At 40.6% G+C, this 22,791-nt stretch overlaps 1 protein-coding gene across 1 annotated transcript in view; it reads right to left on the reverse strand.

Annotated features, from left to right (window-relative positions):
* Positions 1-22,791, reverse strand: part of PIR (pirin) — a gene marked incomplete at both ends in the record, with an annotated part of 100,002 nt that overhangs the window by 71,572 nt on the left and 5,639 nt on the right. The window contains 2 exon segments of the mRNA XM_079727380.1: positions 10,139-10,207; positions 10,209-10,215. Of these exon segments, the coding sequence (XP_079583506.1) occupies positions 10,139-10,207; positions 10,209-10,215 (76 nt within the window).

Raw genomic sequence — 22,791 nt, forward strand, 5'->3', positions numbered from 1 at the left:
CACCACTTCTCTGGCCTCTGTTTCCTCATCTGTAAAATGGGGGGGTGGGCATGTGTGCTAACAATTCCTGCTTTTCAGGGTTGCTGTGAGGTTTAGAGCTAAAGTAGACAAAGCATGTGAAGCTTCTCATAAAACAGGTAGCTAATATTACTGCGTGGCAAATTTCCTTTGCATTTACTCCTGCATGTTCAGGCATCTCATTTGAAAAAAAGAGTGTATTGACAGGTAACTCTGAAGAAGCTTTGCTAATAGTGCTGAAGATTTGGAAGAAGCTTTTTGTCATGTAATCATCTATGTTAATTTATTTTAGACTTATTTTTAGTCCCACTTAAGAAGCATTATTTTATATTTGGTAACATAAAAGAATGTTTAATGACTAGTATACAGTCTTTATTACATCCCCCTGCAATTTGTCTACTTAAGAACTCTAGGAATGTAGTCTCTCAGACACAAATGGTTTCTGTTTGTAATTGGAATCAGGTGGGGGAGTGGGGCAGATGGGGAAATTGGTTGGGATATATATATATGTGTGTGTATATATATATATATGTGTGTATATATATATATATATATATATATATATATATATATATATATATAGAGAGAGAGAGAGAGAGAGAGAGAGAGAGAGAGAGAGAGACTACTTTCAAAGAATATTTCCATTAAACTGCTTCTTTCCCTCATATGACCTATGCTGGGAGCTGTCCTGGGCACTGCAGGGTATTCAGCGGCATTCCTGGCCTCTACCCACTAGATGGCAGTAGCACCCTCCAGTTGGTATAACCAGCATGGTCTCCAGACATTGCCACAAGACCCTGTGCGGACAAAATCACCCCCAGTTGAGAACCACTGACACAGTATAAAAGCCAGACTTTTAGACTAAAGATCTTCCCTGAAACCCTCCCAGACTTGTTAGAAGTGCTAGCTTCTCCCTCAGAATGCGAAACTTCATCAGTTGGACCTCTCTTGTTCCTCCTTAATCATTTTCTAACTTTCTTGCAAACTGGAAGTCCTCTGCCCCGACCTGTAAACTCATGTACACGCGTCCGCGTACACACACGCACACACACACACACAATTTTAATTTCCTTTCGGACAGGGAACACGTTGAGGAGGAGAAAGTTCTGCTTTTTAATTTGAGGCACTTTTAAATTTCATGGGCACCCCTAATGGTGCACAAATGTTTCCTAGAGGAAGCTGCCCCTAGATCATACCCCACCCCCCTTCCACTCTGGCATATGTTATTAACTTATCTGGTTGACTGGAATAGAACACAAACGAGGTCGATTTTATGTGGAGAAGGCAGACTCAAGATGAAGGCCTGAGCAAGGTTCCTGTAGAGCAAGTAAGCGCCAGGACCTCATCGACCATGAGAGCACTGTTTATCTTCAAATATGGCGTGTGAAGAGAGAATTTTGAAAATATATTTTAAGTAACCCATACACATGGTCCAAATTCTAATGGTACGAAGAGAAAAAGAGGGTTAGAGTGAAAATTAACTCTTTCCCACTCTCCCTCATCACCCAGTAACCTTCCCTGGAAGGTACATTATCAGCTTCTTGGGTGTCCTTTGAGAGAGAATCTAGACATTCCCAAGAATCAAAGTATGAGTGGAAACAACCCGAATGTCCATCAAGAGATGACTGGATAAATAAAATGTGACACAGCCATACAATGGACTATTAGCCATAAAGGAATAAGGTTCTGACACATGCTACAACATGGATGAAGCTTGAAAACATTATGCTAAGTGAAAGAAGCCAGTGACAAAAGACCACATACTGTATGATTCCTTTTATATGAAGTGTCCGGAATAGGCAAATCCATAGAAACACAAAGTTTCAGATGTTGTCAGAGGTTGGGGGACGTGGTAATGAGGACTGACTGCTACTGGGTGATGGCTTTCTTTTGGGGGGGTGATGAAAATGTCTGGAGTCAGTGGTGATACTTGCATAATCTTATGAACATACTAAAAACCACTAAATTTTCAAAAAAGCTTTAGTGAATATACATTTTTATCTGTCATTATATGTTTTCTCTCTAAGCACCATCTTCTTTCGGTATTGTTACATGAATTCTGTAATTTTGTTTTCTTTGCATCAATGTAATCTGTAGGAGTCATCATTCATTCAGATAGTCCGCCTTTCCCACAATAAATAATAAACCATTTCTGGGAAAGGATAAAGGTACAGTCTTTGCTCTTTATACAAATCCCACATTATGCCATAACAATTTTGTACCTTGCCTCTGTCACTTTCCAACTATCATGGAGATTATTCTTTATCAGGACCTATCAAGCTGTGACATTCTTCTACCAGCTGGGTAGTATGTCATTATATGCACACATGTATGTAAACCACTAGTTCTCAACTGGGGGCAATGTGGTGGCCTCCCTGCCCAAAGTGGACAACTGGCAATAATACCTGGAGACATTTTTTCTTGTCGCCACTGGAGGTAAGGGGGTGCTATCAGCATCTGGTGAGAAGGGGACGGGATGCAGCTGAGCACCCTACAATGCACAGACCGCCGCAGCAAAGAATGATCCACCCAAAATGTCAATAGCGCCAAGGGTGAGAAACCTTGATTTAAACAGACCATGATTCATGAAAATTTAAATTATTTATAATATCTGCTTTTATAAATAATGTTGCATAATATTCCACCTTCCAGACATACAAAAATTTCCTTACATATAATCTCCACATACATAATCATTTCCCTTTTATTTTGGACACTTACTCTGTTTCTTTTTTTCTTTTTTTGACTTTTTAATATTGCACTGGAAGAAACATTTGTATAACAAGCCTCCGTTCTTATGTTGTTTTTGTTTTTTTCAGGAAATTATTAGACTCCTAGAAGTAGGATAATTGGATCAAAGTAGAAGAACTTCTTGCCCTGGAATTATAAGGGGTCTTATTGCTACTATGAATGGGATTGCCCCCCCCATTATATCTGGCTATTGCCTTTGGGCAGGAAAGTGGGTGATTTCTGCATAGTTATTTTCTATCCAGCCATGTAGTAAGAGGTTTTGGTTGATGTTCTTAGCATGGTGGTGCCGAGGGGTGTCCTGGGGGTGAGGGTGGCTTTAGCTTCCTTCCTATAATCTGTTAGTGTCACCCCCAATTCACACCAAATAAATGTATACGCTAAAATCCACATGCTGCACTGTAACGGTAACTTCAGAACAAGTCCTGTGCCCTCCATCGTGCTCCAATCACATCACCACCCAAAGCTGGATGCAGCCACCGTGGGGTTTCCTTTTATTAGCATATTACCTACAAATAAATAATTTGTCCCCCTCCTTTCCAATAGCTCTCTTATGAATAGCGTCAAAGCTTCCAGAACCATATTCAATCGTGATGGTGCTGGTAGACATTCTCATCTTTTTTCTCACAGTGACAGGAACATGTCAGTACCTCCATGTTAGAGATGAAAGAGGATGTTCCTTGAACAACAGTCTTTCTGATGTTCAGAAAATATCCTTCTTTCCTAGTTTTCCTAGAGTATTTTTTTTCTTTCCAGAATGGACTTTTTTAAACGTTATGTTTTCATAATTAAATTTATTTACTTATTTATTTTTGGCTGTGTTGGGTCTTCTTTGCTTTGCAAAGGCTTTCTCTAGTTACGGCGAGCGGGGGCTGCTCTTCGTTGTGGTGCATGGGCTTCTCATTGCGGTGGCTTCTCTTGTTGCAGAGCACGGGCTCTAAGTGCACAGGCTTCAGTAGTTGTGGCTCGCGGGCTCAGTATTTGTGGCGCGCAGGCTCAGTAGTTGTGGTGCACAGGCTTAGTCGCTCCGCGGCATGTGGGATCTTCCTGGACCAGGGCTTGAACCCGTGTCCCCTGCATTGGCAGGCGGATTCTTAACCACTGCGCCACCAGGGAAGTCCCTCCAGAATGGATTTTGAATTCAATCAAGATTTTTTTTTCCCCAGCTTTGATTCAACGATGGTATGGTTTAGGTTTGAAAGTGCAATGCAAATTAGAAAAAACAGGCCGCATGGGACACGGGAAGTTTGGGACCAGTTGTAAGTTTTAGGTGTGAATCAACAGAACCCTATCCTTCCTCTAGAGGTATTGTTCAGAGGTTGCATGCAAACGCTGCTGGATGCCAACCAGTAAACGTTAGTCTGCCTTTTCTGATGGGCACACCCTTGGAAACAGAGCGGGTTTGTTCTCCAGAACAAAATCAAAGAACCTGCTGAGGCTTGTGGTGAAAAACTTGATAAAACATTTCTAAGCCCAACTAAGGACAGAATGGAGCAGACCATCCTAAAACATTCCTGCGAAGCAGGCAGGACGGTTCCTCCTAACCATTCTTCAACTGAAGCAGAAATGATCAACCACGTTGGTTTCCCCAGGACAGAGGGGTTCCTAGGAAAATGGGCCTTTCAGTGCTAAAACCTGGAAACTCTTGAGGCTATAATTTAAAGGATGATTTTGAAAGGTAAAAAATGGTAGGTGAAGGGTTCATCAACAGTGTGTGAACTTGAAGCACTTCTCTTTCAGGCAAAACTAAACTTGGGCAGGGTGTGGATTAAAAAGGAAGAGTGTTGCGCATTTTTTCAGATGGTTCTTTGTTCTGAGCATATAGAGTTTCCTTAAACAAATCAAGATATCAGGTCTGACCAGAAATAGGTAACTGCAAAATCATTCCACCCTTTACCACTTGGCCTTTCAAAACAATGCTCCCCAGAGTCCAAACTACAGGCAGGAAATATTGCGTGCATTTTCCCCTTTGTCTTGGGACCACCAGCTGTGCCTCCCCCAGGGCCTTCCTTCTTCCTCAACTTTTATGCAAGTTTTTAACAGAATATATTTCGCTATCTAAACCGAAGAGTTAAGTTTTAGAAAATGATTAGCCATTAACTCAGTAAAATCAGGTTCTTGTTCCTAGCTCATAGGGTTATAATATTTCTTAGATAAAGAAGATGTGGTACATATGTACAACGGAATACTACTCAGCCATAAAAAAGAATGAAATAATGCCATTTGCAGTAACATGGATGGACCTAGAGATTATCATACTAAGTGAAGTAAGTCAGGAAGAGAAAGACGAATACCATATGATATCACTTATATGTGGAATCTAAAATATGACACAAATGAACTTATCTATGAAACAGAAACAGACTCACAGATATAGAAAACAGACTTGTGGTTGCCAAGGTGGGGGTGGGGGAGGGATGGATTGGGAGTTTGGGATTAGCAGATGCAAACTACTATATATAGGATGGATAAACAACAAGGACCTACTGTAGAGCACAGGGAACTATATTCAATATCCTGTGACAAACCACAATGGAAGAGAATATGAAAAAGTATATATCTATATGTATATCTGTATATACACACACACACACACACATATATATAACTGAATCACTTTGCTGTACAGCAGAAATTAACACAACATTGTAAATCAACTATACTTCAATTAAAAAAAAATATTTCTGGTTTGGCGGGTCATCTAGATAAGTGACTCCTAGGTTGAGTTGGCACCTGAGATTCCAGGTGATACCACTGCTGGTTCACGGATCACACTTGGGGTAATAAGAATTTTGCAGGATAATATTCTCCACATTTCTTTGATCATGTATCACTATTAGTTTAAAAAAATGTGAGCAGGGACTAAACAACATATATTTAGTTCTATTTTATATTCATGTGTTAGTCCAGCATAATTTGTTTTCTTTAAAAATATAAACATGAGTTCTAATATTTTATTTCAGCACAGCACTGACTCATCTCGCACAAAGCCTATTTTGAATACCATTTATCTTGATAACATACCCATTATGTTAACATGCACTTCATGCTTGTATTTCTCCAGGCATAATAAAATCACTGATCCAGGAGACCTGTTCCATCTTTGCATAAGGAATTGTTAAAAAGGTCTTCCTTCGGGCTTCCCTGGTGGCGCAGTGGTTGAGAGTCCGCCTGCCGATGGAGGGGACACGGGTTCATGCCCCGGTCCGGGAAGATCCCACATGCTGCGGAGTGGCTGGGCCCGTGAGTCATGGCTGCTGAGCCTGCGTGACGGGAGCCTGTGCTCCGCAACGGGAGAGGCCACAGCAGTGAGAGGCCCGCGTACCGCAAAAAAAAAAAAAAAAAGGTCTTCCTTCTATTGGGTTGTATCTATGCTTTGTATCTAAAGGTCCCCCTTTGGGGGCGTGCAAAACAAGCCAAATCCTTGTTAACACTATTTCAACTCCTATCACTGAAAAGGGCCTGATTTCCTTAATATGCAAAGAGCATTTATAAAGCAATAAGAATAATACCACCAACCCAACAGAACAAAATAGGCCAAGAATATAAACATGTATGGTAAAAAGATGTTTAAAAATGAAAAGAAGGTCTTCCCTGGTGGCACAGTGGTTAAGAATCCACCTGCCAATGCAGGGAACACGGGTTCAAGCACTGATCTGGGAAGATCCCACAGGCCACGGAGCAACTAAGCCCATGCGCCACAACTACTGAGCCTGCGCTCTAGAGCCTGCGAGCCACAACTACTGAGCCCACAGGCCACAACTATTGAAGCCTGCACGCCTAGAGCCTGTGCTCCACAACAAGAGAAGCCACTGCAATGAGAAGCCCATGCACCGCAACGAAGTGTAGCCCCCGCTCGCCACAACTAGAGAAAGCCCATGCACAGCAACGAAGACCCAATGCAGCCAAAAATGAATGAAAAGATAACCAACCTTGCTCAGATAAGAAAAATTCAAATTAAAACTGATGAAGCATTATTTTTCACTTGTCAAAATGGCAAAGATAAAGAAAAGTTGGGTAAATATATTGTGTTGGTGATGCTGAAGGAAAACAAGTAGCCTCATACATTGCTCTGGTAATGTCAACTGGTACAATTTCATGGCAGATGCTTAATGAAGCCATCAAAGATTAGTCTTTTTTTAAATATTGGGAAAATGTTAACAGTATAATGTTAGGGGGAAAAAAAGACACAAAACATATACAGCATACCAGTAAAAAAAAGTACTGGAAGACAATACTCCAAAACAATAGCAATGCCTATTTCTGGATGGTAAGATAACAGGTGATTCTAACTCTGTTCTTTATACTAATTAGCATTTTCAAAATTTACAACAAGCCTGTAGAAAATGCTCCAGGGAGGAGGTGAGGAGAGCCTAGAAGTGGACCTGGTTTTGAACTGCAGGCTATTAAAAGTTCACAGTAAGAGACAGCTGAGTCCTTAGCTTACCTACACTCCTGGGGAAAACTGGTACAGTCGATTCTAGTTATTTACAGTAGTGATGTTCTATAAAGTTGCCATGATCACTGAATGAGCGAACACTGAACCTCTGCTCCTGGGGAGATACAGGGTTACGTTCCTGCGAGGCTCAAGTCACAACCAAGAATCAATACGTAACCTCCTGTTATGTGTGCTTCTGTTTAAAGACACCTTACTGAATATATATCACTGATTCATTAACACTGAACTCACGGCCAGCAGCAGTGTAACTCAGGGCTGAAGGAAGCGTCTCTAACACACGTATTTTCTCCATAAGGCCCCTCACAGCCTTCTTGCGCTTAGGATCGATCACTGGACAGCACTTCAGCACTATGCCTGGGGTGGGGGAGGCATTTAAAACAGCGAGATCACCAACAAAAAGCACAAAAATGTGGCACTAAATAGACCTCAAGAAGGACACTTGCTTACAGTATGAGAGCTGAAACAAGAAGGCAGAGCATCGTCTTGATGACCCTCAGCTGAGAGCATGTGCACAATGGGCTGCTCTGCGCATGCCCGCCAATGACGGTGCAAGCACCACAGTTACAAATACATTTAGGGACTAGGTGAATTCACGAATATAGAATCTACAGATGATAAGGATTGGCTATAGTTACAATTACACTTTTCAGGAAAATGCTTACTCAAAAGTAAAGGGCCGCAGTCTTCCCTGGTGGCGCAGTGGGTGAGAGTCCGCCTGCTGATGCAGGGGACACGGGTTCGTGCCCCGGTCCGGGAGGTTCCCACATGCCGCGGAGCGGCTGGGCCCGTGAGCCGTGGCCGCTGAGCCTGCGCGTCCAGAGCCTGTGCTCCACAACGGGAGAGGCCACAACAGTGAGAGGCACGTGTACCGCAAAAAAAAAAAAAAAAAAAAAAAGAAAGTAAAAAGCTGAAAATCGATATTCTACAGCTGGACCCCTTCCCAGAGTAGTTTAACATTGAGCACTGTACAATTTATAAATTGTAACTTAGAAAGGAAATTAGGGACGTCCCTGGAGCAAGTTTGATCCCTGCTCAGGGAACTAAGAGCCTGCATGCAGCGTGGTGTGGCCAAAAAAAAAAAAAAGAAAGAAAGAAGGGAAATTATGGACTTCCCTGGAGCAGGTTTGATCCCTGCTCAGGGAACTAAGATCTCGCATGCAGCGTGATGTGGCAAAAAAAAAAAAAAAAAAAAAAAGAAAGAAAGGAAATTAAATTTTCTTTCAATAATGGAAAGGAAAGCAATGTGTTTCATCATTCATTTTATTTAATATATTCATCATCTTCAGCAGAAGCCATCTCTTTTTATTATTCAATTAAATTCAGCCAGGACTGACTGAGAATCTCCACTAGGAGAACATGTAGATGGGCGGGATGATCTGAGCTGAAGAAACTTACAGTCCTCTTGGGTGTGGGAGGGGGAGGTTGAGGCAATTTCTCATTTTAATACAAAACAGAATATGATCAAGGCCACCATAAAGATCTAACATGTATGAGTGGAAAAATCTAATGCTACGGGGGCCAAATGAAGGAGAAAGGGTATCCTCTCGGGACTGTCTGGAAAACATGATGGAGACAGTAATATCTGAAAAGATCTTGAAGGATTAGTAAAATGGTAGCTGGAGCTGTGGGATGGAGTGGTCAGAATGTCCGGATACCAGAAGCAGAAGAGCACAGTAGGGAGACCTGTTCCAGAAGCCGAGTCAGAACTCAGCATGAGTGTAGGCGGGGTGAAAGGCATGCCTTCCATTACTGCTGTAAAGCAAGGCACAGTGGCCCCGAAGTCACAAAGAGAACCGGAAGGCAAATGGCTAAGTGACAAATGGAAACCAGTCCAACGACCTTAATCCTTCATACTGTTTCCAGAAGCTTCTAGGCTTATTCTATTTTCACACTGCAGAGGTTAACTCTTTACCTGTCCATCTTTTACATCCTTAACTAAACCCCATACTGGAGGCAAGCAGGGGTCGTGCCTCATTCTTCATTAGCTTCCCCTTCCTCTGCCTCTGCCCAGTTTCCCCAACACACAAACACACACATCCCAACGTACAAAAGATCACCTGACACCATGCTTCATGTCGCCAGACATCAATAAATATTTACTCATTCAGTAATGGACTTCACAAACACACTAAGCCCTGGTCTGTTTCCTTAGAATACAGGTTTTCCTCAGGGAGCAGGTGACTGAACTTTGCTGGGAACTGTCCCTGCATCTTTCCCCACAATATCTGTGTGTGTGGAGAATGGGAATCTTTGAAAGGGCCCCAATAGTATATTACACGTTCTTATTTTCTCACTGAACTAAAACTGAAAATAAGCGTTCAGCAGAATCTCTATAAACTTTACAGTTAAATTTGTAAATGTATATATTTGGCCTTAAAATTCTAATTTTTAGGCCACGTTCTGTTTCGGCCTCTTGATTTTATAACTCCTTAGAACTGAGTTAAATACTAATAGTGTTCTTGGATTGTCTTTTGGGGTTTAAAATATTATACTACATGAGATTAAACATTTCTGAAAATTCTTGAAGAGAAGCAGGCTTTTATATAAAAGTATTTTAATCACATCTTAAATTGTTTCTTCTACCTCCAATAAATTATTTTAATTATATAAATACTTTAAGAAGCCAATTCTTGCCTTTTTTAACTGCTCAGACAGGAATATATCCAGTGGCACAAATTCAAACGAATTCAAAGAAGATTAAAAACAGTAAATATTTAAAATTGAATACATTTCACGTAAAATAGATATTACAATTCTGTTAACAACCAGTCTATAGCCAGGAACTTATAAATTAATTTTTGCCTATTATTCATTGCTCTTAAATTTGAATTTTCTATTAGAAGTGATTACTAATTTTAAGAACAGAGGTAAATTTTAAAATACACAATTTTGGGGTCAAATTCTTTTACTTACTGTTTCAAAACCTCGCTGCGGGTGATCAGGAAATCCACCTGGTCTACCGCCTTTAAATTCATCAAACAGGGGCTTCCCTGGTGGCGCGGTGGTTGAGAGTCCGCCTGCCGATGCAGGGGACACGGGTTCGTGCCCCGGTCTGGGAAGATCCCACATGCCGCAGAGTGGCTGGGCCTGTGAGCCGTGGCCGCTGAGCCTGCGCGTCTGGAGCCTGTGCTCCGCAACGGGAGAGGCCACAACAGTGAGAGGCCCGTGTACCGCAAAAAAAAAAAAAAAAAAAAAAAATTCATCAAACAGTAAAAATGGATCCAGATGTTTTAACTGAAAAAAAAAATCCAGCAGATTAGATATGCCTTTTAAGCCACGCTACTCGGGGCTACATTCAAGAAGAGATCTAGCAAACCTAATTAAAAATGATTTGGCTAATGAGCAACTTTTTGCAATGCTAGTTGCTTTCAGGAAAGAACTCCTTACACACACACACACACACACACACACACGGATTCACTAAGTTAAACAGTTGACATTTTATGAGAAGTGGACAATTTGTGATTGTCTAAGATCTAAATAGTCAAGCACAATTGAGATACAGTCTATATATAAACAGATTCATCACAGGGGAACAGACTAGAACATCAATTACTATGCTGTGATGATAAATGCTCTGGAGAAAGACAACACATAGGAGCGTAGGGTGGGATCAGGGAAGGTTCTACCAGGGAGGTGTCACTTGAGCTGGGTCTTGAAGTACATGTAGAAGTTAATCAAGAAGTGGGAGAAGGAAGAATATTCTAAATGAAAAAGCAGAGAAGCAGCTTGGCAAACTTGAAAAACTGGGAGGAAACTACTCTACTGAAGCAAAAGATACACATGGAATTATGATGAGAGATGGGCTGAGGATACAGGCCAAATCTTAAAGGAGTTTGGGTTTTATCCTGAAGGTGATGGGTCTTCATCAGGTTGACACGATCAGATCTAGGAAGACCACCCAAGCATACATGTGAAAGGTGGTCTGGAAAAGGAAGAGACGTGAGGCAAAGAATATTCAGAAAGTGATTTCAACAGTCCAGGCAAGGACAAAGGCCAGGACTAAGGCAATGGCAGTAGTGATGGAGAATGGGGAAAAGGAAGAGCATTAGATCCCTCCCAAATTTCTAGCTATGGGGCCTGGGAGGACAGCAGGGCCATCCAGAAGCACAAGAAACATAACAGAAGCAGCAGCCTTGAAGTAGTCATGGTGACTTCATTCTAGGCCACGTTGAGTTTGAGATATGTATATAAATATTTATATAAATAGAACTATGAATATTCAGTGTCCAGTATATTGTACAAAAGCTAGATGGCAACTGAAGATAAATCTTGAGCCCAAATTAGAGGTAGAAACAGATTTGGCTGTCATCAGCACATCTTTATGTTCATCTTGGTTATTCTTGGCCATTTGTTAGTCTACACAAATTTTAGAAAACTTAAAAACATATACAAACAAAAATGTTGGACTTTTGATTGGACTTGCTTTGAATCTATGGATCAATTTGGGAAGAAATGACATTTATATAATATTGAGTTTTCCTACTCATAAACATGGTTATCTCCATTTATTTAGGTCTTTGAAAATGTCTTTCAATAGGATTTATAATTTTCTCCATACAGATTTTGCATATATTAAACATTTTTTCTAACATACTTTTATAGCATTGTAAATAGTATTTTCATTGAGGTATAATTGACATATAACATTATATTAGTTTCAGATGTGGAAGGTAATGATTTGTTATTTGTAAATACTGCAAAATGATCACCACACTAAGTCTAATTACCATCTGTCACTACACAAAGCTACTCTCTTGGCAACTTTCAAATATGCACTACCATAACCTGTTAAGTTTTTATGTACTAACAACAAACTATTAGAAAGAGAAATTTAAAAAACAATCCCATTTACAATTGCATCAAAAAGAATAAAATTCCTAGGAATAAATTATCCAAGGAGGTGAAAGACATGTACACTAAAAACTATAAGACACTGATGAAAGAAAGTGCAAATGACACAAATAAAAGGAAATATACATTCTGTGCTCATGTCCTGGAAGAATTAATATTGTTAAAATGCCTATATTACCCGAAACATTCAACACAATCCCTATTAAAATCCCAAAAACATTCTTCATAGAAATAGAACAAACAATCCTAAAGTGTGTACAGAACCACATAAGACCCTGAATAGAACCAAGCTGGAGGCATCACGCTCCCTGATTTCAAACTATATTACAAAGCTACAGAAATGTAAATAGCATTTTTTTTGTGTGTGTGTGCAGTATACGGGCCTCTCACTGTTGTGGCCTCTCCCGTTGCGGAGCACAGGCTCCGGACGCACAGGCTCAGCAGCCATGGCTCATGGGCCCAGCCGCTCCGCGGCATGTGGGATCTTCCCGGACCAGGGCACAAACCCGTGTCCCCTGCATCGGCAGGGGACTCTCAACCACTGTGCCACCAGGGAAGCCCATAAATAGCATTTTTAACTAATGTTCCTGAACAGTTTGCTGCTGGGGATTAGAAATGTGAATAGAGGGACTTCCCTGGTGGTAAGTGGTTAAGACTCTGTGCTTTCACTGCAGGGGGCATGGGTTCAATCCCTGGTCAGGGAACTAAGACCCTGCAAGCCACGCGGTGCAGCCAAAAAATGTTAAAAAAAAAAAAAAAAAAGAAACGTGAATAGAAAGGCGATTTTGAACACTGCTAAGCTCTTATTAATTTTAATAATTCATCTGTAGCTTCTTTTGGGTTTTCTTTGCAGACATTCATATCACCAGTATATTTATCAATAAGCTTTTGGCCAATAGTTCACAAAGTATTTTTTGCTTGTATCAGATTAAAGCTGAAGCAGGCTGCCATTTCTCTGGGTTTTGCTGGGCCAGGCTGGCCTCTACATGTCTTCTCATTCTGGGTCCCAAGATGAAACAGTGGCCACTCTCTAGGACGTGCTGTTCTCATAGCCAAGGGCAGGAGCCAAATGGTGCACAATCCCAGTTACATGTCCCATTGGTCAAAGCACGTGACACGGTCGAGCCCAAAGGCAGACAGGAGGGCACTTAAACCCGCCCTGTGGGACTCATGGGTAACGCACCCAAAAGTGGGTGGGAGTGTATAATCTATTACAGGGAGGGAGTGAATATTTGGGAGTAATATTCCAACCAACAGTCATCAGCAAATAACTGTTTTCCCCCCTTCATTTTCAACCTTTATACTTTCTACTTCTTTTTCTGTCTTCTTTCAAGCTGGCCCCTCTACAAGGATGCTGAGTAGAATAGATGGTAATAGGCAACCTTGCCTAGTCCCTAATGTTACACAGATTGCTTTTTAAAGTTTCACTGGTAAGCAGGTTGTTTAATGTGGGTTTTCTGTAGATTCCTGTCATAAGGTTAAGGAATTTCCCTTTTACTTCTAGTTTACTGATTTTTTCTTTAGCATAAATGGACGCTGAATTCTAGTGAATGCGCTTTCTGCACTGATTGAGACATTATATATTTTTTCTCCTTTAATCTCTTAGTGTTGGTAAGTTATATAAATAGATTTTCTAACATTAAACCAAATTTGCTTTCTTCAGACAATCCAAACTTGGTCATGACATAATACCTTTTTATACATTGCTGTATTTGGTTGGTTAATATTTTGCTTACGAGTCCTACAAAAATGTTTCTAAATGAGATGCAATTATCCCTTCATTTGCTGTCCTTGCCTGGTATTGATAGCAAGGTAACGTGACTTCATAACGTGATTTGAGGACCCCCTGGAGCTTCACCTCCTGGCGAGTTTGTGTATTAGTGGAATTATCTGTACCTTAAATATCTGGTAAAATTTGTCTGTAAAATCTGGACCTGTTGCTTTGTAATAAACTTTCAAAATACTGATTCAATTACCCTACTAGCTATGAAACTATTCAGATTTCCTATTTCTTCTTTCTTTCTCATTGTTTTTAGACTCTAAGAATTGCTCTAACTTCCTGTCAGCTCAGCTAATTAATTTTTAGGTTATTTATTTGTTTGTTTGCTTCTTTGTTTCAGGGTATCTACTCTGTCCTATTGCTAGAAATGAAGGTACCAAACCCTCTCTGTCTCTTGTCTTGACTCTCTTATTTTCACTTTCTGTGGAAAAAATATGCATACACACCTGCACACACATATGTATATACATACATATAACACATATAGTACATACACACACATGCACACAAATTCAACAAGTTACTACAACTTTTTTAGCCTAATCAAGTCTCAATTTCTTCACTTTAAAATATGGGCTGTAGGGGCTTCCCTGGTGGCGCAGTGGTTGAGGATCTGCCTGCCAATGCATGGGACATGGGTTCGAGCCCTGGTCTGGGAAGATCCCACATGCCACGGAGCAACTAGGCCCGTGAGCCACAACTGCTGAGCCTGCGCATCTGGAGCTTGTGCTCCACAACAAGAGAGGCCGTGACAGTGAGAGGCCCGTGCACCGCGATGAAGAGTGGCCCCCGCTTGCCGCAACTAGAGAAAGCCCTCGCACAGAAACGAAGACCCAACACAGCCAAAAATAAATAAATAAATACATACATTTAAAAAAAAATAAAAAATAAAATAAAATATGGGCTGTAAGCCATATAAAGCTGGGCCACTTTGTAACCCATCTTAGCCCAGTGTTTCATCCAGTCCAATATTTAAAAGTAACTGGAAAACAATTCAAATATCTATTGAATTCTCTCAAAAATGCCAAAAGGGGCTTCGACTTAAAGATTTCCAATCAGCCCTCCTCCTCTCCAATAAATGTCTCCAATACTTCCATCGTCTCTCACTCTAACCCTTCAAATCTCCTCCAACCATCTGGAGGCAGCTCTTCCCTTTTCTCCTTCTCCCCCTCACCACCTGAATTTATTCTTTTCTCTCCCACCAGTAATTCTCTGCCCTTTCCAGTGAAAATCAGATCTCAGATCCTCTCAGTCTCATCCTGTCTCTCATAATTCCATTTCAGCTCAGTGAAAGCCCAGGAATGGAACTGGGGTTGGGAGGAGGAGAGGCTGAAAATTCTCATACCTTATTATACACTGCTTCTTCTCACAGGATAATACACAGCTTGAAGGCCTGGAAACAATGAATGGAGAACAGCTGGTCCAGTGCCTAAAGCAGGGCAGGTTCTACATAGATGGGTGGTATCTGTTACATTGTACCAGTTCCATAAATCTCTGAGACACAACTACTTGCCAAACAAAGGGTCTAGAGCCTTAAGATGGCTTTTTACTTCTACATTACTGTGGTTCTATGGTATTAAAATGTGGGTAAAGATGAAATCAAGAGATGGGCATTGCTTCTTGGGATCAGTTTCCTATGAGCATATATGTCCTGCTGTTAACTAAATCATGAAAAGAGGTTCCCTCTTTCCAGTACTACCCTCATCACCATCTGCCACTTAGAGACCAGTAGGTATTCATCATTTGGAAAGTCCTATTTGTGACATCTGGATCGCATATCCAATCCTTCTGTCACCAGTCCATGACATATGGACACACACAGAAAGGCAGCACAAGAAGCCTGCAGAAGCCGGGGGCTGGATGTGGTGAAAGTCAGAGGGATGAACTGTTTATCTCGCTAAAGGATGGGGCACGTGTGTAAGAGACACTCTTCCTCCGACAAGCAAGAGTATCTGCATCAGACTACTGTCCTAAAGTGTTATTTGCAGGCTAGGTATTAGCCCTCATCAAAGTTCCTCACATTCTCTAAACATTCAGCATGTATCCAAGAACATGTTAGAGAGACACCTGTTATCTGCAAGACAAGCTCTGAGATATATAAGAACTCTGACTTTTTAAAATGTCTTGACTTGGTCCCCAACTCATTAAACTGATGATCTTTCAAAGTTTTTGAACAATATGAGAATTTCCTTTCCTTCACAGTTCCAAATCCTTTAGCTGCCACCTTCGGTTGGCAGCTTCCAAGCCATTTCTTTTGATCTCTTGAGAAGGCCAGTTGAAACCTGTGGCCACCACCCCTCCGGCCTGTGGTGCTCCTTTAACAAAGCTCCAGCAGCCTGGCATTTTATTGAAATCAGGAAGCACTGGAAGTAACTGCCAGGAATATCAGTTCCTTGGGGCCAGGGCCAACATTATGCTTTTCTATGATGCTCCACTGAATCTAGAATAATTCTGTGTACACAGAAGGTACTCCACCAACATCCCAAGTGGTACTTGTGCTAGGTCCCTAGCTTCCCTTGTAGGTAGGTGTGGTCATATGACCGAATCTGGCTAATGAGAGGAACATAGAAGTTGCTGGGTGGGGCTTTTAGGGAAATCCCTTATAAAAGGAAATAGACAGCTGGCATATATCATTTTGCCTTTCCCCTCTTCCTCCTTTCTGCAGCCAAGGGCAAATGGTTGCTACTGCTCCGACAGCGTCTTGGACCATAACGTGATACAGTAAGAATGCAGTAAGAAAGATGAACTAAGATAGAATGAGCATGTGTCTCTGGTAAGTGTGGAGCTTCCAGGCCCACCCTGAACCACCTACTTTTGGATTTTCAAAAGAGAAACACAAATCCTTACATACATAAACCACTGGTTTGGGAGGATGCTTTCTGTTATACACAACTGAGCCTAATCTAACTGATACAAGGGCAATAATGCCTGTTTTTTAAATTATTTTTTCTTCTTTTAAATTATTGTCTCAGGAGAGGACCCCCCCCCACCAACCCTCCCAACACCTGACAAAAGGCCAGGCTACATCAAGATAATATGGCAGCAGAAAAAGGTAGAGGCCCCTCAAAGGTAGACTCCAACACCTCAGACTATCACCTGGGCCTAACTCAGCCCCTAGACTGGAGCCTGAGGGTAACAATGAGAAGGTAGAAGGAAACTGCCAACACGTAGTCCAGACTGAGGTCTAAATATGGCCTTGAATGGACTTGACCTGTGACTCTATGCTCCTCTACCTTGATTCAAGGTCTAGAGACACTGCTAATGGAGAGCGCCATCTACAGGTCCTGCATCAACTAGGACCAAGGTGGTTTGATATTAATAAACTCTTATAATTTTAACTGTGATCATGGGATTATAGTTATATTTTTTAAGTAAAAACGGAAATATTTCTGAATGAAATGAAATGATTCACTTCAAAATACTTTGACGGAAGAAATGGATGGGGACCAGGATTGGAAACAAGACTGCCCATGAGTTGATCACTGTGGATGCTGGGTACCTGGAGAGTCATTATACTATTTTCTACTTTTCTACGTTAGAAATTCTTCCTAATAAAAAACATATACAGGCGTACCTTGTTTTATTGCACTTAGAGGTATTGCGCTTTGCAGATATTGTGTTTTTTACAAATTGAAGGTTTGTGGCAGCCCTGCGTCAAGTGTCTATCGGTGCCATTTTTCCAACAGCATTTGCTCACTTCGTATCTCTGTGTCACATTTTGGTAATGTCACATTTTGGTAATTCTCACAACATTTCACACTTTTCCACTGTTATTCTATTCGTTATGGTGATCTGTGATCAGTGATTTTTGACGTTACCACTACAACTCGCTGAAGGCTCAGATAACAGTTCACATTTTTTAGCAATAAAGTATTTTTTTAATTAAGGTGTGTACATTGTTTTTTTGGACACAGTGCTATTGCACACTTTAGTTTAAACATAAGTAATTTCTGTATGCACTGAGAAACCAAGATAATCACGTGACCTGCTTTACTGCAATATTCGCTTTATTGCAGTGGCCTAGAACTGAACCCGCAACATCTCTGAGGTGTCACTGCATGACAGTGGTCCAAGGAAAATCACATCAGCAAGGGCTGTCTGGTGGAAGGGGAAGTGGGGCATAGAGGCAAATGCAGGTGACCGGTGGGTTTCCCTCCTGCTGGGAGCACAGAGGAACCACCCGCCAACATCATGCTGTGCAATCATTTCAATTCCAGCTTGGGGCTGTCCCGGCCCATACACAATTTTAATGGAAGGTGCCAGCCAGCCCAACTCCATCTTGTTCACCATTCATCACCGAAAGAACACTGTGAATTCCTCCACCTCCACATTTACAGTCACAGGGAACGTGTCACCTAGGGCCACTAACATCAAACACTGTTGTAAATTCTACACTAAAATAGCTCTGGGCTCCAGGTTTTTTATGAGATTTTATTTTCTACTGACAGAGCCTTGTTGCAAAAAGTTTGAAAAGTAACCACCTTGAAGTGAGAGTGATGCTTTCCTTCTCTGCTGATGGGAGGGTTCAGGTCCATCTTTCTGGCAAGCTGGCAGTGTGCGGAGTGCTAACAAATAGGGTAACAATCTAGATTATCTTTTTTTTTTTTTTTTTTGTGGTACATGGGCCTCTCACTGTTGTGGCCTCTCCCGTTGTGGAGCACAGGCTCCGGACGTGCAGGCCCAGCAGCCATGGCTCACGGGCCCAGCTGCTCCGCAGCATGTGGGATCTTCCCGGACCGGGTCACGAACCTGTGTCCCCTGCATTGGCAGACGGACTCCCAACCACTGTGCCACCAGGGGAGCCCAATAGGGTAACAATCTAAATGGTCAAATGCAGGGTCAGCATCATCAAAAAGTCTACAAATAATAAATGCTGGAGAGGGTGTGGAGGAAAGGGAACCCTCCTACACTGTTGGTGGGAATGTAAGTTGGTGCAGCCACTGTGGAAAACAGTATGGAGGTTGCTCAAAAAACTAAAAACAGAGTTGCCATAAATGTCCCTCGACAGATAAATGGATAAAGATGTGGTACATACATACAATGGAATATTACTCAGCCATTAAAAAGAATGAAATAATGCCATCTGCAGCAACATGGATGGACCTAGAGATTATCATACTGAGTGAAGTAAATCAGACCGAGAAAGACAAATATCATATGATAACACTTACACGTGGAATCTAAAATATGACACAAATGAACCTGTCTATGAAACAGAAACAGAATCATGGACATAGTTAACAGACTGGTGGTTGCCAAGGGGGAGGAGGTCAGGGTTAGCAGATGTAAGCTTTTATATATACGGAATGGATAAACACCAAAGTCCTACAACATAGCACAGGGACCTATATTCAATATCCTATGATTAAACCATAATGGAAAAGAATATAAAAAAAGAATATATATATATATATATATATATATATACATATGTATAACTGAATCACTTTGCTGTACAGCAGTAATTAACATTGTAAATCAACTATACTTCAATAAAAATTTTTTTAAAAATTAAAAAATGTAGGGCCAGGAGTAAGAGAATAATGGTATGCTCATACACTGGAATATGTCATAACTACTTAAATGGTGTTTATGAAGAATTTATAATAACATGGGAAGTCCTTTTGCTACCCTCTTAAATGAAAAACTAAGGACACAAAATTGTTTATTCTGTACAACTAAAATATTTAACTATACACAGACAAAAGAAAACACCCTTTATCTTAACAGTGATTAGTGATGGCATTAGGAATGATTGCTATCCATTTATTTTTCTTTAGGGTAGAGGCACACCTGGGGCATGGCAGATCCTTTGCATTAGTAAAATGCAGAGGTCTTTAAAGCACAGGTTTTCAGCCAGGGACTCTTAACTGGGAACCATGGATAGAATTCAGGTAAAGTTGGCTGGGAGAAAAAAACAAACACACACACACACATTTTTATTTTCACTAACCTCTAACTGGAAATTTTTTTCTTCTGAATTTTTTTGTAGTAAAACAAGCATAACGTGAAATTTACCATTTTAACCATTTGTAAGTATACAGTTTAGTGGCATTAAGTACATTCACACTTGTGCGCAGCAAGTCACCACCACCCAGCTCCAAAGTAAAATGTAACATTGCCTTTAATTATGGATGTAGTCAAAGAACCACAGTAATTTACCAGGACCTGTGACTTTGCCACCAACAGAAATCAAAGTTCTTTTCATATCACATCACAGCTGTTGCAGGTATACCGAACTACTGTTCATGCCCCTCACAGATTTGAAATTAGGTAGTTATGAGAAATGCCACCAGATCTCCTTACTGAATGTCACTAGAGTTGTTATTTAAGTTACTAGATTACAAATTTGTTCTGTAATATTTTGCTAACCATATTTCAATACAAAGGTTTTCCTTTGTATGTAATCCCATGCCTAAGTCCCACCCCACAGACCCCAGGGCCTTTTCCAGCCCTGTGGGTCCTGAGCACTGGCCCTGCCCACCACCCAAACCTTGCCCTTGCTTAGGCCCCGCCCTCCACAGCTAAGGCCTTCCCCCCACCCTGCCTTTTTTTTTTCTTTTCCCACCTTCTCTTTTTTACTATTGTGGTACCGATTTACCTTCCAGCTGTTGATTCATCTATATTTTTATTTTTACATTATTTCTAACATATCTGTTAGCTTCCTAGTCTAATTTTATTTTTTACTTTGTCATTGTTCTTTTTTTGCTGCCCCATGCAGCTTGCAGGATCTTGATTCGCAAGCCCGGGGTCAGGTGGAAGCTCCTGTGGTGGGAGCTCCAAGTCCAAACCACTGGACTAACAGAGAACCTCAGACCCCAGGGAATATTCATCAGAGTGAGGCCTCACAGAGTTCCTCATCTCAGCACCAAGACCCAGCTCTACCCAATAGCCTACAAACTCCAGCGTGGAAAGCATCAGGCCAAACAACCAGTAAAACAGGAACACAACCCCACTCATTAAAAAAAAAAAAAAAGAGACAGCAAAAAAATATGTCACAGATGAAGGAGCAAGGTAAAAACCTGCAAGACCAAATAAATGAAGAGGAAATAGGCAATCTACCTGAAAAAGAATTCAGAGTAACGATAGTAAAGATGATCCAGAATCTCGGAAACAGAATGGAAGCACGGACTGAGAAAACACAAGAAATGTTTAACAAAGGTCTACAAGAACTAAAAAACAAACAAATAAAGATGCACAACACAACAACCAAAATGAAAAATACACTAGAAGGAATCAATAACAGAATAACAGAGGCAAAAGAACGAATAAGTGAGCTGGAAGACAAAATAGTGGAAATAACTGCTGAGGAGCAGAATAAAGAAAAAAAATGAAAAGAATTGAAGACAATCTCAAGAGACCTCTGGGACAACATTAAACGCACCAACATTCGAATTATAGGGGTCCCAGAAGAAGAAGAGAAACAGAAAGGGACTAGGAAATTTTTGAAGAGATTATAGTTGCAAACTTCCCTAACATGTTAGGGGAAGGAAATACTCAATCAAGTCCAGGAAGTGCAGAGAATCCCATACAGAAAAAATTCAAGGAGAAACACGTCAAGACACGTATTAATCAAACTATCAAAAATTAAATACAAAGAAAAATATTAAAAGCAGCAAGGGAAGAGCAACAAATAACATACAAGGGAATCCCCATAAGGTTAACAGCTGATCTTTCAGCAGAAACTGTGCAATCCAGAAGGGGGAGGCAGGACATCTTTAAAATGATGAAAGGGAAAAACCTACAACCAAGAATACTCTACCTGGCAAGGATCTTTCAGATTCGATAGAGAAGTCAAAAGCTTTTCAGACAAACAAAAGCTAAGAGAATTCAGCACCACCAAACCAGCTTTACAACAAATGCTAAAGAAACTTCTCTAAGCAGGAAACACAAGAGAAGAAAAAGACCCACAAAAACAAACCAAAAACAATTAAGAAAATGGTAACAGGAACATACATATCAATAATAACCTTGAATGTAAATGGATTAAATGCCCCAACCAAAAGACACAGAATGGCTCAATGGATACAAAAACAAGACCCATATATACGCTGTCTACAAGAGACCCACTTCAGACCTAGGGACACATACAGACTGAAGGCAAAGGGATGGAAGAAGATATTCCATGCAAATGGAAATCAAAAGAAAGCTGTAGTAGCAATACTTGTATCAGATAAAATAGACTTTAAAATAAAGACTGTTACAAGAGACAAAGAAGGACACTACAGAATGATCAAGGGATCAATCCAAGAAGAAGATATAACAATTATAAATGTTTATGCAACCAACATAGGAGCACCTCAATACATAAGGCAAATGCTAACAACCATGAAAGGAGAAATTGACAGTAACAAAATAATAGTAGGGGACTTTAACATCCCACTTACGCCAATGGACAGATAATCCAAACAGAAAATAAATAAGGAAACACAAGCTTTAAATGACACAAAAAAACAGACAGATCTAACTGAAAATTATAAAACATTCCACCAAAAGTGGCAGAATACACTTTCTTCTCAAGTGCACATGGAACATTCTCCAGGATAGATCACATCTTGGGTCACAAAGCAAGCCTCAGAAAATTTAAGAAAATTGAAATCATATCAAGCATCTTTTCTGACCACAATCCTATGAGACTGGAAATCAATTACAGGAAAAAAACTGTAAAAAACACAAATACAAGGAGGCTAAACAATACGTTACTAAATAACCAAAAGATCACTGAAGAAATCAAAGGGGAAATCAAAAAATACCTGGAGACAAATGACAATGAAAACACGACGATCCAAAACCTATGGGATGCAGCAAAAGCAGTTCTAACAGGGAAGTTTATAGCTATACAAGCCTACCTCAAGAAACAAGAAAAATCTTAAATAAACAATCTAACATTTCACCTAAAGGAACTAGAGAAGAAGAATAAACAAGACCCAAA

The sequence above is a fragment of the Hyperoodon ampullatus genome, assembly GCF_949752795.1.
Source record: "Hyperoodon ampullatus genome assembly, chromosome: X".
Lineage (NCBI taxonomy): Eukaryota > Metazoa > Chordata > Mammalia > Artiodactyla > Ziphiidae > Hyperoodon > Hyperoodon ampullatus.